The sequence below is a fragment of the Meleagris gallopavo genome, chromosome 29 (assembly GCF_000146605.3).
Source record: "Meleagris gallopavo isolate NT-WF06-2002-E0010 breed Aviagen turkey brand Nicholas breeding stock chromosome 29, Turkey_5.1, whole genome shotgun sequence".
Classification (NCBI taxonomy): domain Eukaryota; kingdom Metazoa; phylum Chordata; class Aves; order Galliformes; family Phasianidae; genus Meleagris; species Meleagris gallopavo.
In genome coordinates, this window is record NC_015039.2 from 3571934 (window position 1) to 3585550 (window position 13617).

The 13617-nt window shown below is 37.6% G+C and overlaps 1 protein-coding gene across 5 annotated transcripts; it reads right to left on the reverse strand.

The window, feature by feature from the left end:
• On the reverse strand, positions 1-13505 carry LOC100548521 (breast cancer type 1 susceptibility protein homolog). 5 transcript variants are annotated; one of them, XM_010724626.3, is made up of 14 exons: positions 13315-13503; positions 13156-13223; positions 12223-12322; positions 10438-10491; positions 10086-10166; positions 9151-9239; positions 8920-9062; positions 7869-7977; positions 6885-6930; positions 6533-6648; positions 2812-6036; positions 2063-2148; positions 1207-1381; positions 1-466 (listed from the first exon to the last, which is right to left on the reverse strand). In XM_010724626.3, exons 3-14 carry the CDS (start codon positions 12300-12302, stop codon positions 42-44), a joined length of 4629 nt encoding a protein of 1542 aa, XP_010722928.1. In that variant the 5' UTR covers positions 12303-12322; positions 13156-13223; positions 13315-13503; the 3' UTR covers positions 1-41. The 5 variants fall into 5 exon arrangements, with proteins under 5 accessions (XP_010722928.1, XP_010722927.1, XP_019478984.1 ...); XM_010724625.3 differs by having other exon boundaries at positions 6533-6651; XM_019623439.2 differs by lacking the exon at positions 12223-12322 and having other exon boundaries at positions 6533-6651; positions 13315-13505.
• Between the last annotated feature and the right edge of the window lie 112 nt (positions 13506-13617).

Consider the following 13617-nt stretch of genomic DNA (forward strand, 5'->3'; position numbering starts at 1 on the left):
TTAAAAAGGAGTGTCCAACCAAGTTTGATTGGTTACCATAGTTACAAACAGTAAGTCCTGTAAGATTGGTTTCCTCTATAGGATCTAATCTCTAAATTGAGGACTACAGCGAGTCTCCAAACATTCCAAAATATACTCACATGTTCACTTTGGTTCAGACCGGATGCCACAATTGACATTTCTGTCCTGTAAGTTGTACCTGAACTTGCAACATTTTCTTTCCCAGCTGCATTGTGCAGTACAGATGTAGGAAAACATACATTTCTCTTTGATTCACATACTTGAACATTGCTTTTGTTATCACTCTGAGCTACAGCGGAATTATTTGTTGCTTCTGCAGTTTGAGGGCAAGGGTGTTTTACAGAGGAGGAAGAGCTATTTGGATTCCTGGTCACATTTCCGCAGAGAACTGGTAAAACAGATGCCTTACTTAGCTTGGTCTCAGAATCATGCTCAGACACATTTTCTAGAGGAGAAGGGAAATACACCTTTAAATAATTTCACGTATCTTTCATTCATGGTAGAAAGCTGTTGTGTCACCTTTTAAATTTGCTTGCTTATTGTTCAGCATTTCAGATATTGTCATTTACAAAAGTAAGATTTCAGTTAACATATCAGGTGGCTAGAGCAGAGTATTAAAACAGGCCAATAGCAAAATTGCACTATTTAGTGTGTTATATTAAATACCACGTTACCATATCTGCGTTCACAAGCAGTAGAAGGACATTTATTTGACAGCTAGAAGGTGCCCGTAATTTGTGAGAAACTGTCAATAACTCTAATCAATTTAGGCTTTTATGAGCCAGAAATCTGTATTCTAGCATAAAAAAAAATTGCATTAATTTTCTATTCTGAAGTAAAGTAATCATTACTAATCATTAATTTGTTGAATTCATTCTCCAGCATTTTATTTGTAGTTAACTATAATAGTTTTGCTTACTTGATTTAGCAATGTCACATTTCAAAATCTGTTCTATGAACTGACAGAGTATTCTCATACTGCAGTAAAAGTCATGCAATTCAATGAGCCTTATTAACTCAGTGTGGATTAAAGACTAACCAACCAGCCTCTCAGTGTTAATTACACTGTGATTATTTTCAGCTTAAAACATTAACAAGATATGATAGCACAGTAAAAACCATACGCAGTAAAGGCATGATAAGTCACTAAATGGCTTTGAATTCCATGTTTTCCTTGCTATTTACCCATTTCTTGTCTCATCTGCTCCATTCCAAGCGTTCCTCCACTACTGGCATATGGCAGTTCTCTGCATAAGGGCAATACCTCAGTATCCTGACTTCCATGCTGCTTTAGCACTGCTTCAAGTACAGCCATTTCTTGTTGTAGCTTTTTTAGGTTATTCTGCATAGCATTCTTCTGCTGCAAGTGATACACGATTGTGCCAATGTTAGCAAACTCAGTTTTAAATAGTATGATTAATTTTTTCAAGTGTTTTGTAAAGTATTAGAATAATTTTGAATTACTTGTTACTACCTGCCTTAAAAGGCAGCTATAGCGTTTTTAGCATAACAAATAACGAACACATGCTGTATTAAAACAAAATATTTGAGAAGAGATACTGTGCTAGATAGACTTTTCAATGAACAGTGCTTTAAGTTTTATATACGTATTATTCCATAACATTCTGATATTGAATGTTTTTTTAAATCTTCACCCTTAAAAGGTAAAGACTTTATGCCTCTAAACATAAGGACTGGATTTGCTGGTCTATATTATCACCAATTATTGTAAGTAACCATCAAAAAAAGACAAATGTAGGAAAATCTGAGGCTTCCAGCATTGGTCAAGTATGGAGATTTAACAACAAGCATCTCCTCCAATTAAGCACTGTAATCAATATCACATAACAAGTTACATCCATTAGAATGTAATGTCACCATGGAAAATGGTAGGAAAAATAATGGCATAGAAGCAGTTCTACAGTTATCAAGCTATCAAGCAGCTGACTTGGCAGCTTTTGCTTATATCCTAGAATGCATACTAGCCAATTATACTGAAAACATATGTAAACTGCTTCTGCAATGCTGAGCACAAACTCACCTGTGTAGAAAGAATTTCACCCTGAGAAAATGGTTCATGTGAATCCTCTACACGACTTGTTTCACTGTCATATCCAGATGCTTCACCTTGAAGGAGAGGAAAGAAAACCCAAGTTAGAAGAGAAAATCCAACAATAACCATCCACAGTTTCTCTTATCACACAGACCTCTTAGCCAACTGTTAACTGTAGAGATAAAATGAGAAGGTTGGTAAAGGCTTAAGTGAGAAGCAAAGATCTACTTCAAGTGAACATTCCAAAAAAATACCATGCCACAGGTATGGCAAAATAAGCAGAAGTCAAGGTAAGTGGTTTTAACAGTAATGAGAGTTCTAAATATTTAAGTCAGAAAAATATCAAAATAATTACTTCAGAATTCTACAGCCAATTTCAACAAACATTTCATCTGCAGTAATAGCTTAGGTAGACTCTATGAAACTATGCTGATAGATCCAAGCATTGCCATTGCAATAGCAACATTAGTATTTCCAGTCAAAAATTAACTCCCATCAGACAGATTCTAGCTGTCCTCTGAGGCCTGGTCTATTCATTTTTTTCCCCAAACAAAGAATTTTACCACATGAATTTTCAGGAAATCAGTCACCAAGGGCTGATTTTTTTCCTGTTCTGTTTGATTGTTCATAGTTGATACATTACTTTACAAAAGTAAGCCCACAAAGTTCCCATGCAAACATCAAGAAGCCAATGATATTACTAACACATCTGCAGAGATAAAAATCTTGGTTTGTACCTAGGTTTGCCCCCATATTTGGATCTTCCTGGTATTCATCATAGGAGTTATTTTTTCTTCTCTTCAGCCCTCCACTGCTACTATGAAGAGCTTCTTTACTCTTATTTATGTTGCTCACTTGTGTTAAAGTTTTCCTCATCTCATGTGCTCCATCAACCGATTCTTCAGATATGTTGGACTGGGAAGAAAACAGGTTCACAGAGCATTCTGACTCCTGGCTTGGTGAAACACACTCATTGCTTAGGGCAGCTTCAAGTGTTTTCTGTTCATTATTTTCATTAAGACATTCACTACAAGGCAACATGCTGGGATTTGCTGAAGACCGTACCACAGATGTCACCTGTTTTTTGATCTGCAAAGGTGTGCTTACTGATTTGCCAAACATTAATTCCTGAAAACATGGTAAATCTTCATCCTCACTAGATTCTTCATCTGAAGATTGCAGTTTCTGGGCTCTTCTCCGAGACCTCTGAATACCTTCAGATCTTGGCTTACAGCTAACAACTGAATCATTTACTTCTTTCATCAGGACAGCACCACTTCTTTTTACAAACACAGCAGATGTGTCTTTCCTATTAGTTACATAAAAACTGGTACTATCTTCAGTATCATTGTCAGAGCACAGTAAGCCATCAGGGGTTTCAGACAGATCTGTAAAATCACTGCGGCCTTTAAGAGATTCTTCTAGTACCTCTCTAACTAAATACTCTGACAACCCCGTGTTGACAGTTTGGATTACTCGCTCTTCATTGCCCTTTACCAGACTTCTCTCTTTTTTGCTACTTTTTTTTCCAGTGACTTCGCAGTTGAATTCAGCTGGATTTTGTTGGTGAACTGTAGGGCAAACCATTGGACTGGGCTGAAAATGTTGCATTGGTTCTTTGCCATCAACAATTTCAGCATTTTCCACTTGATTGCTCTCTGAACTGAAGTATGTTTCACTGACTGTGTTCAGGTCTGTTCTTTGGAAAGCACGCTCTTCTGTATTACTCTGATCACTGAGATTTCTATTGCTTCTAACAATATTCCCATGATTTGCAACTTTTAAAATATCTTCTTGATGCTCTGCAGCATGCACACATTCAGCACTGCTGACAAAGCACGACACAGGACTAACACAAGCGGATTCACATGTCTTAAACTTCTCACAAACACTACTCAAATTTTCAGCAGTTGTTTTCTTTTCTTGTAAATTTTCTGTCATAAAATATTTACTACATCTTTTTTCTACCTGATCAGGACACAAAGTATTCAATTTTCCAGATTCAACATCATCTGTGGTACATGTCTTCATGGGAGCAGGATAAAGACTAAAAGACTGCCGTTTTGAACTCCTAAATATATTTCGCAGATGTTGCGTGTCTAACTCACTGTCTTCAGCTTCCACGGTCAATTCTGAAACATTTTTAGTGATTGGTGACTTTTCAATTCTGAAGTCCTCAGGAACATTCTGTGAACAGCATCCTTTGTCCTGGGGAAAAGCAGTACATGACCCAGACCTTTTCTCTTCAGTCAGGATGGAAGCAGTGTCCAGAACAGTCTTTGAAGGAGACTGTAGGAGGAAAAGTCTACCTAGCATTTCACCTTCTTGAGAACCTGCTTTGAGTGAAGGGGAATTAAAATTTGAATGCTCACAAGAAAATGTGGGATTGAAGAGACTTGTGTTTTTCACCATGTCAGCTGAATTCTTTGAACTAATCTGCATTCCATTTGCTTCCAGATCAGCACCATTCCGATCAGTGAGTGACGTGTAACTCAATATATCCTGCTGCTTCAAGTCTTTGCACTGGGAGTCGTGAACTAACACATTCCTTTCAACTCCAAAGACAGACCCTTCTGGGCCACTGTCAGAATTTCTTGCTTCCTTAGTTATTCTCATTTCTCCTGTTTCTTTTGTAATCTCTTTAGAAAGTAGCTGAAGTCTCCTGCTGCGTCTGACTTGTCTTTGCTCACAATCAACTTTGTTTGGTTCTTCACTGCTTGGATAGCTATCAATCAGTGGCTCAGCTGGATCAAAGGAATCTGGATTTCTATTATCTCCTAAGTGTATAGCACACCTGGTTCTAGTTGAACGTCTGCATCCTTTTGCTGCAGAACATGCATTCTTAGTGCTCTTCTGATCAGAGTTACTCAGTTCCAGCTGTCCAAAGGGCTTGCCTGACACCTTTTCAATGGCATTTTTCCACTGTAACTCTCCTTCCTCAAATTCAGTTAGTGTACTAACCTTTCTTTTTTCAAGGAGGGAATTCTCTTTAACAGCAGAATTTTCATCACATTTTCTCTTCTCAGCATCTCCAAGGCTGGAGTTGATACCCTGAGGGCATCTATCTGCCTCTTCTAGATCTTTCTTCTCCATGAAGTCTTCAGGCTGAAGGACACGGGCAGGCTTCCTTTTTCGTTTTAGTCCGTCTTCTCTGGAATTATTCAAGCACTTCTCTTCAGCAGCCACATCCTTTTTTGTAGCAGGCAATATGTCTCTCAAGATAGTAGAGGGATTTGATTTCCTCCCTCTCTCGTATGTTTTCCCAAATATTTTGTCTTTGATGCTATATGTTGTTTGTTTTGGCCATCTTTTATTTCTTTCAAACACTGCAAATTCCACAGAATCTACTATAGGGTTGGTCTTCTCTGAAATACATGAATCTTTATCTGATAGAGAAACATCTTCTTCACCTGAAGCATCAGTTGCTTCAGAAGGATCATTCTGGAATGAACTGGAAGATAGAATCTCATTGCTTTTTGAAAACCATTCATTGACTTTCTGAATGCTTTGCTTCAGTCTCTTCCTAGAGACCTCATGCAGAGTTGGACAGTGAGGTATCTTTGGCTGTGGTTTCTCCACAGGAGGTTCTTTTTCAAGTAAAGAATCATTCACGGGTTCATACATTTCTACATCTTCCACACTTAGCACACAAATATCCTTTTCTTTTATTTTATTCAGTCTACTTTCTGAGCCATCTTCAAAGTCAAGCTCTTGGTTTTTAGTACTGCACAGAGATTCCTCTGCATCCATTTCTTCTGCATTATTAGAGAAAGATGTGTAATTATTCTTTAACGGACTGGCATTACTTATTTCATTACACTGTTCTGTGAGTAGGTCTGCATCAAAAACATTTGAAGGAGAACTCTGGCCCTCAACAGTATTTACTTGGTTAGATTTGACATGTTCAGTGATGTTCAGCATGCTTTTCTTGCTCAAAGCTTCGTTCAAGAAATCAGTTTCACCTGAAGATTTATAAATGTTATAAATTAAGCCCTATTTTAAATGCATGAGAACAACGACAGGCTTAATAACTTTTGATTTTAACAACTGCTCGTTTCCCTCCAAAACAAGATATTACACTGAACAAACCACTCTCAAGAGAAAGGTAAAAATATCAAATTACATATGACATACATTCATCCAACTCCTTACATGAAGGACTAGATTCTTCTCTCAATTTACATTATGAGGGATAATATAACAGTTTATGTAGAACAGAATTAGCTTTGCACTTAGATCCAGTTAGTTGTTTTCTTCCTGTCCCTCTACACAAAATATCCACATCGGGCATGTAGTCTACAGGCATTGCCTTATATTACCAGCAGTAGGCATCAATAGAACTACAGAATACAGTACTGCAAGAATATACATTTAATAGTGTGAAAGCAAAATACTAACTTGTGGCTTTTCTTTCAAGCTTTCCTCTCAATATTTTTGTCACTAAAATAACAAACATACCTATGACATCTGGTAAAATTATTTCTTTAGCACCCAGCTTGAGTGACTGTGTATTGCAAGAACTTCCATACTTCTCAGCACTCTTAGGTTCTTCTAGTTCTTCTTTGTCTTCTAACCTGCTGGGAAGGTTTAAGGAGGAAAAAAACCCTACTTTCATTACAGAGGTAACATCCACTATGTTGTAACAGGAGCCTGTATTTAAGTTTTCTCCTTTTTGTTCTTGGAAGTAGCTTTTGGAGAAATCAGGCTGCTGAGTCATGGTTAACCCTTGCTACAACTAAGTTAAGAATGCTGAACTGTTATTTTCAAAAAACAAAACAAAAAACCAAAATCCTCAATAACATTTACTTACCCAGTATCACTTGCCAGTATAAAAAGCTCTTCAGATGAATCAGTGCCTAAAAACAAATTAGCTGTTACTCTTCTTTGGAATGATTCAGAGGAAGATTTCTTGTCAGATTCAGTTTTTATCATCATAGAAGTGTGCATGCTTTAGTTCTTTATAGAGATAGTAGTTTTCAAATTTTATCAGTCGAGATTAAGTTCACTTGACTTTAATCATTACAGTTTCTATGTGCAAATACAGCTCTGATATAAAGTTGTGTTATCACATCCATGATATGATGTTTTTAAATACAATAAATACTGATAACAGAGTTAGCAAGAGTTCCAATTTCCAAATTTATACAGAAACAGCTGCCAGCATCTAGAATTTAAAACCAGAAGTCAGAGCAATGTGTCTCAGATTCTTTGCTTGATATTAGCATAAACAAAAAGGGGAAAAAACAAACAAACCCAAAAACCAAGGTAATGAGTACTACCCGTTAAAATGAACACTTGCTATGTTGAAGGAACAGGGAAAGAAACAGAAAAAACAAACCAAAAACAACCATGCACTACATCACATTTCTTGCAGTACTCAGCATCAGATAGAAATGGAGATCTGAAAAGCCAGAACAAGTAGAAATATTTTCTCACATCTCATTCTCAAATATATTTAAGAAACACGGCCCTAAGTACTAACAAACAAGTCTTAGTCTGTAGACAACAGTAGTAATCATTATTAGTAATAAATAACATTTTACTTCCGCAGTTATCTTCTCCGGATCTTGTTCACTGAGCCTTAGATTTTTCCTATATACAATAAACCATGTAAAAAGTACTTTGATTTACCAGCTTTGGTAAATCCATTTAGTCTATGTAATCTCCTTTGTTTGCAATTCAGGTGTTGAATAGAAATTAGTGCTTGAAAAGACTGAATTTCAACACCTTCCATTACTTTGCAAGTGTTAGACATAAACTCAAAAGGTACATATGTACGTACTACAGCTCTTACCAAGCTCTATAAGTACACCTTTTTCAATGCCACGCTTCTGTTTTTTGTTTCTTAGGTAACACCCTTCGACCCTGTTACCTGTAAGCTCTGGATCCACATTAGCTTCCCCCTGACAGGAGATTAAAAAGAAATAGTTATTAATAACAGTAGGTTAATAAAAAAAAAAAAAAAAAAGTTGAATTACTTAAACTGCATAGAGTACGGCTTCTATACAAAATTCCAAAATATCCAATTTATCATACTTGTGTCAAGAGTGGAATTTACTACAAATTCCTCCAAAGCTCCCATCATTAAGTTTTATCATATTTAATATCCTATTCGGTACCAGGTAGATGAAATAAGAAAGATTAATAATTCATCATGAACAGACTTGTACTGAAAAGTTGGGGAGGAACTTTTTATAAGGGCAGGTAGAGACAGGACAAGGGGAAATGGTTTTAAACTGGAAGAGGGTATACTTAGGAAGAAATTCTTCACTGTGAGGATGATGAAACACTGGAACAGGTTACCCAGTGAGGTTGTGAATGCCCCCTTCCTAGAAGCATTCAAGGCCAGGCTGGACAGGACATTGAGCAACCTGTTCTAGACAGAACTGCCTTGCCTATGGCATGGGAGTTAGGACTAGATGATCTTAACGGTCCCTTCCAACCCAAACCATTCTATGATTTTATGATTCTATACACATAGCAATTACCCAAAGCTAAAAAAAAAAAAATAGCCTTTAGGAATACTCATTCGTCAGCCTTATTAAACAAGTTGTTGAGAAGGAAGAAAAAAAAAAAAAGACTTTTGAACCTAGTTTTGACAATATATTGCAATAACATTATATTTTTCAAGCTCAACTCATTTTCTATAAACAACACTTCAAAGACAGAAGTATTTAGATGTCCTTATCTAGAATAATATTCAAGCAAAACAGGCATCTGACAGCAAACCAAAAATCATACCATTCGTCTATGTATACACACATTCCAAGTTAAAAACAACAACAACAAAAAACAACATAAACAACAGCAGAGCAATTAAAAAATACATTGCACAAAAAAGTCACCAAGGTATAGCTGTCTTGTCCATTTTCTTTAGCGGATCTTTTCCTGTTTCTGAAACCCTTACTCTGGATGACAGAACTGTTATTATCCAGGAGCTCAGCAGTAGCAGCTTCTGTGGATGTTTTAGGAAAGTGACTGCTTAAAACTGAAAAGACAAAGATACAAAAATAATTCTCTCACATTTTGCAAGACAATACATATTACTTATTCCAGTAAATAATCACAATACTTACATTTTACTCCAGTATCAAGCTCAAATGCGCTGATAGCTTCCAACAGTCCTTCAATTAGCTGCTTAAATCTGGAATTTTCTTTGAGACTTCTGAAATAACACCACCATGTGAAATGTTTCTAAGAAAAATGTATGGGCAAGCTCTCAATAGCTCTCCAAGAATTTAGACTTAAAGAAGGAGCAAAACCGCAAATTAGCATATGAAACAACAAAAAACTGCTGCCAAGTAGTACAACTCCCTAGAACAGCCCAGTGCCAGAATTAAAACATTATCGTAAAGGAAAATTGCCACAATACTTTTCCTCACATACACCTAGCACAAAGAAACTAGTTGGAATGATTGAACAATAATATTACCTATACTTAATAGCACTTAGTTGTTAGTAGTAGCATCTTCACTTGTAATTACTTCAAACAAGAAAAAGCTATATTGAGGTAAGGCACTAAAGAGTTACTCCATAGAAATTGACAGTTCATTCAATCAACTTTTTCTTTTTTCAGTTTTCTGCTACAACATTTTTAAGACATGTAACACTACAATGCATTGGAATGTATAGCAATACTAGTGGGGTAGCAAAGTCTTTGGCTGTGGCCAAAGACAGGCCCAAATACAGCAGCTGTGGAATCAGAAACAAAGGAAGAAAACTTGGTCATCTTTGGAAAACTTCAGGTAGGCAGGGATTTCCAGCAAGATACCCTTGCCTCCACTGCCAACCCTTAAACAAGGTCTGGGAAGGGGTGGATCCTGGCTACACCCCTTCTGGTCGCTGAGGTGCATTGCATGCACCTGAGCTCCTCTGGGTTAGCCTTGTTTTCCCACCAGGTAATCAATCACTGTCTCAAGCCATGACTTAGCATTTCTGCTACAAGGCAATAATTCACCTTTTCCTTAGAGAAAACTTCTCATCCCCAAGTGCACTTGCAAAGATGCATTACCTCTTGGTAACTTCAGTCTTACACAGAGGACACTGTATTACACCCTTTTTCTTTTTGCTGAGGAGTTTAAACATGCAGAACCTAGAGAAAAAATAATCACAATGTACCACTTAGTAGATATTCTTCCTTATTACTCTGAATGCCTCTATTCTTGTTCTAATGTTAAGATGAATTCATTGATCCACTCTGACATATCTGTACAACTGCAGTTATTTCAGAATGGACTTTCCCACTTTTGAAATTACAGACTAGGTAATCAAAACGCAGTATACATCATTAGCAGTGATGAGAAGTATACGTGGAGAATAAGAACAGGTTGACTAGGCACGGTAATTTAAGTCTGCAAACCTACCTGCAGAATATGTGATCACATTTTGTTGAAACTGGCTCTTTTATCACATCCAAACTGTAGAAAGAAAAATGAAAAAGGAAAACGTAACTTCTGTGTTCTTGCTTAAAAATAGCAACAGTACAAAATTCAGAAATACAATCATTTTTGTGGACTTTAAAAAAATCTTTAGAAAAATATCACAATGGGGAGGAGAAATAGACCAGATTTGATCATTTCCCATTTGAGAACCAAGCACAGTATCAAAATTGTTATTATATGAAACAGATGTTATCAACTGTTCCCCACAATCTTCGCTTTTCTCTGAGAAAGAGATCGCATTTTCTAGAGACACTATTCAGCAAAGGAGGAAACTCAGTATTAGAACACTAACAGATTATTTTTCAACAGTGACCTCCTGTGTCAAGAGCGAAACACAGTGTAAAGCTGAGGTTCAGGAGTCCACTGGATTCCTACAACATTTATGTGAATCAAATCCACAGATACATTAATGTGAATAATATTTAGGTTGTTTCCCCCACTTTTTCTATTCTAAACCCACTTCAATCTAGTACAATGTGAAAATTAATGTTCAACTTTATATTACGGCTTTAAAAAAAGCTTTAATCAATTCACTTGCTGACCTCACCTTAACGCATAATCTACCTTGAACACACACTAAAAAGTTATAATCTACTACATTACCAGCTGTAGTTATGTTAGAAGGTTCTCCTAAGTTTTATAGACTAGGAATATACATGAGGCAGTTTCTCTGTGACTGTTCTGTCTACAACTCAGCAACACGTATGTAGTTTATATAATGATTCCAATTAAAGAATACAAAAGCCTAATTGGATAAACCCACAAAGGCAAATATAACATTACAGCCTAACATATAGGTTTACTTTTTGCTATTAGGCAAAGTGTCAAAACTAGCTTCAGCATTACTTTGGTATGCATTATTCATTCAATCTCACTTAGGCATATTTTGGAACATTTTAATATTTTAATTGCTCTAATTAAAAAAAAAAAAAAAGGAAAAGTATACCATTATGCCTAAAGAACAGCAGATGAAGGAAATGGTTTCAGTTTTAGCTCTTGTAACGTTATTTTTTCTAAGTCAATTAATAGAAAAGCCACCCATTCAATGGCAACATCTCAGCAAGAATCCTGCTGCCTCTTCAGAAGAGTTTGGATGCAAGGTCTTTGTTTTTCTTTTTTTTTAATAGACATTCTATGTTTTCTACTCTGTGGCTTTATAGATGTTACCATCAACAAGGAAATTATTTTACATTTTTGCCTTTGGAGAAGCAAATGTTAAATTCATCTGGAAAGATTAAAGGATTTAAAAACATTTTCCACCACAGACAAAATAAACGTAAGCAATTTTGTTCAACAGATGCAAGTCTTTTAAAGGACTATCATGCATCCTAAATAGCTAGGCTTGAACTGAAACCTCTGCCATTTTAGTATTCCTCTGCATTTAAATAACTATGAACTGTGCTTAACTTTTAGAAACAAATGACAAAGCATGCAAAGCATTGCTAGCATGCAAACAATGCTCTAATCAGCTAATTTTTCCCCCACCTGGATAGAGCACTGATACTTCTAGGTTGTAAGAAATATGTATAAGAAATATTTAATGGAACACGCAAACAAAATGTACCTCCTGCCACAAATTTACTTACTTATTAATATATTTTGTTTTAAGAACACTATTCTTTATGTTTTCTCATGACCGTGGTATTGACAAAATATTTGAACAGAAGAGAGAAAAATAAAGAGCACGTTAATTATTTTAATGTCTACCAGACTGGACACTCCAAGTTCTTCTGCATGGCTGAAAGCACATTTTGCACATCTCCAATGGCAATCACTGACAAGTCCATCCTTCAGACATCAAAACACTCTACAAACAAACAAAAAGTATTGTTTCGGATCTGTTGCATTTGATCATGCTTTCTCCCATGTGGCTTTCCCAAGATACATAAAACAACATAGGCCAACTGTATCCTGGGCTGCATCAACTTAGGGATAGGTGAGGGAAGGGATTGTCCTCCTCTATGCTGTCCTTGTGAGGCCACATCAGCAGTACTGCATCTAGGCCTGGCAATCCCAGAACAAGACATGGAGTGAGCGAAGCAGATCTAGAGAATGCCATAAGGATGCTTGGAGTCTTGAGCATCTCTCCTACAAATACACACCAAAGGAGCTGGGCTTAATCAGCCTAAAGAGAAGAGGGAAACCTCACTGTGGCCTTCCAGTACTCTAAGGGTGCTTACGAAGAGGAAAGAGACAGACTTTTTACATGGACAGGTAGTAGAGAACAAGGCAGAATGGTTTAATATTAAAAAGAAAGATTTAGGTCAGATGTGAGGAAGAAATTCTTTACTCAGAGGTGGTGAGGTCCTGGCACTACTGCCCAGAGCAGTGTGGATGCCCCATCCCTAGAGGTGTCCAAGGCCAGGCTGGATGGGAACCTGAGCAGCCTGATTTGGAGTAAGTCTGGCAGGGGCTGCAAAGTCCCTTCCAACCCAACCATTCTATGATTCTCTTTCAAGCAAGGCTTAGTTTGCACATTCAGTTGAAATCCATTCAGCCTCATAGCCCAAGGCAAGCCAAATCAGGCTGATGGGAACGGCATTCAACAGAAATTCAGCAAGCGAGCCCACAAGCACGTCCGCGAGCTGAAGGAGCTTTCAAAGCAGATGCAGACACAGAGGAGGCTGCAGGAGCACTTACCTAAAGGACCCCGGGCACCGTCAACACCGATCGGGAAAGAAGAGGTCACCACGCACATACAGCGCACCCTAGAAAGAAAACCAAACGTTTTAGCCACCGTGCGGCAGCATCTCAGGGCTCTGCAGCAGAAAGGCCCAAAAAAGGCCTAGCTCTACTAACCCGCTCGCCTCTACCGTGTCACATCTCGCGCCCTTTCCGTCAATGCAGAAACCGACGCACTAGAAAGCCAATCCTACGCCCAGTTTATATCACGTGGCCCGAGAGGCGCCATCCTATTCGCTCCTTTTCTGGCGCGTGCCGCTCCCTATCAGGCTACAATGAGGTGGGACAGGAAAGAACATGTTTGATTGGTTCTACTGGACGGCCCCCGCTTCCGGAAGAGGAATGGCATTGTAGGAGTCTCGGAAATGCATGCCTGCTGGCGCGGTGCCCACCTACTTATTTCCGGCCTCTCTGTCTGTG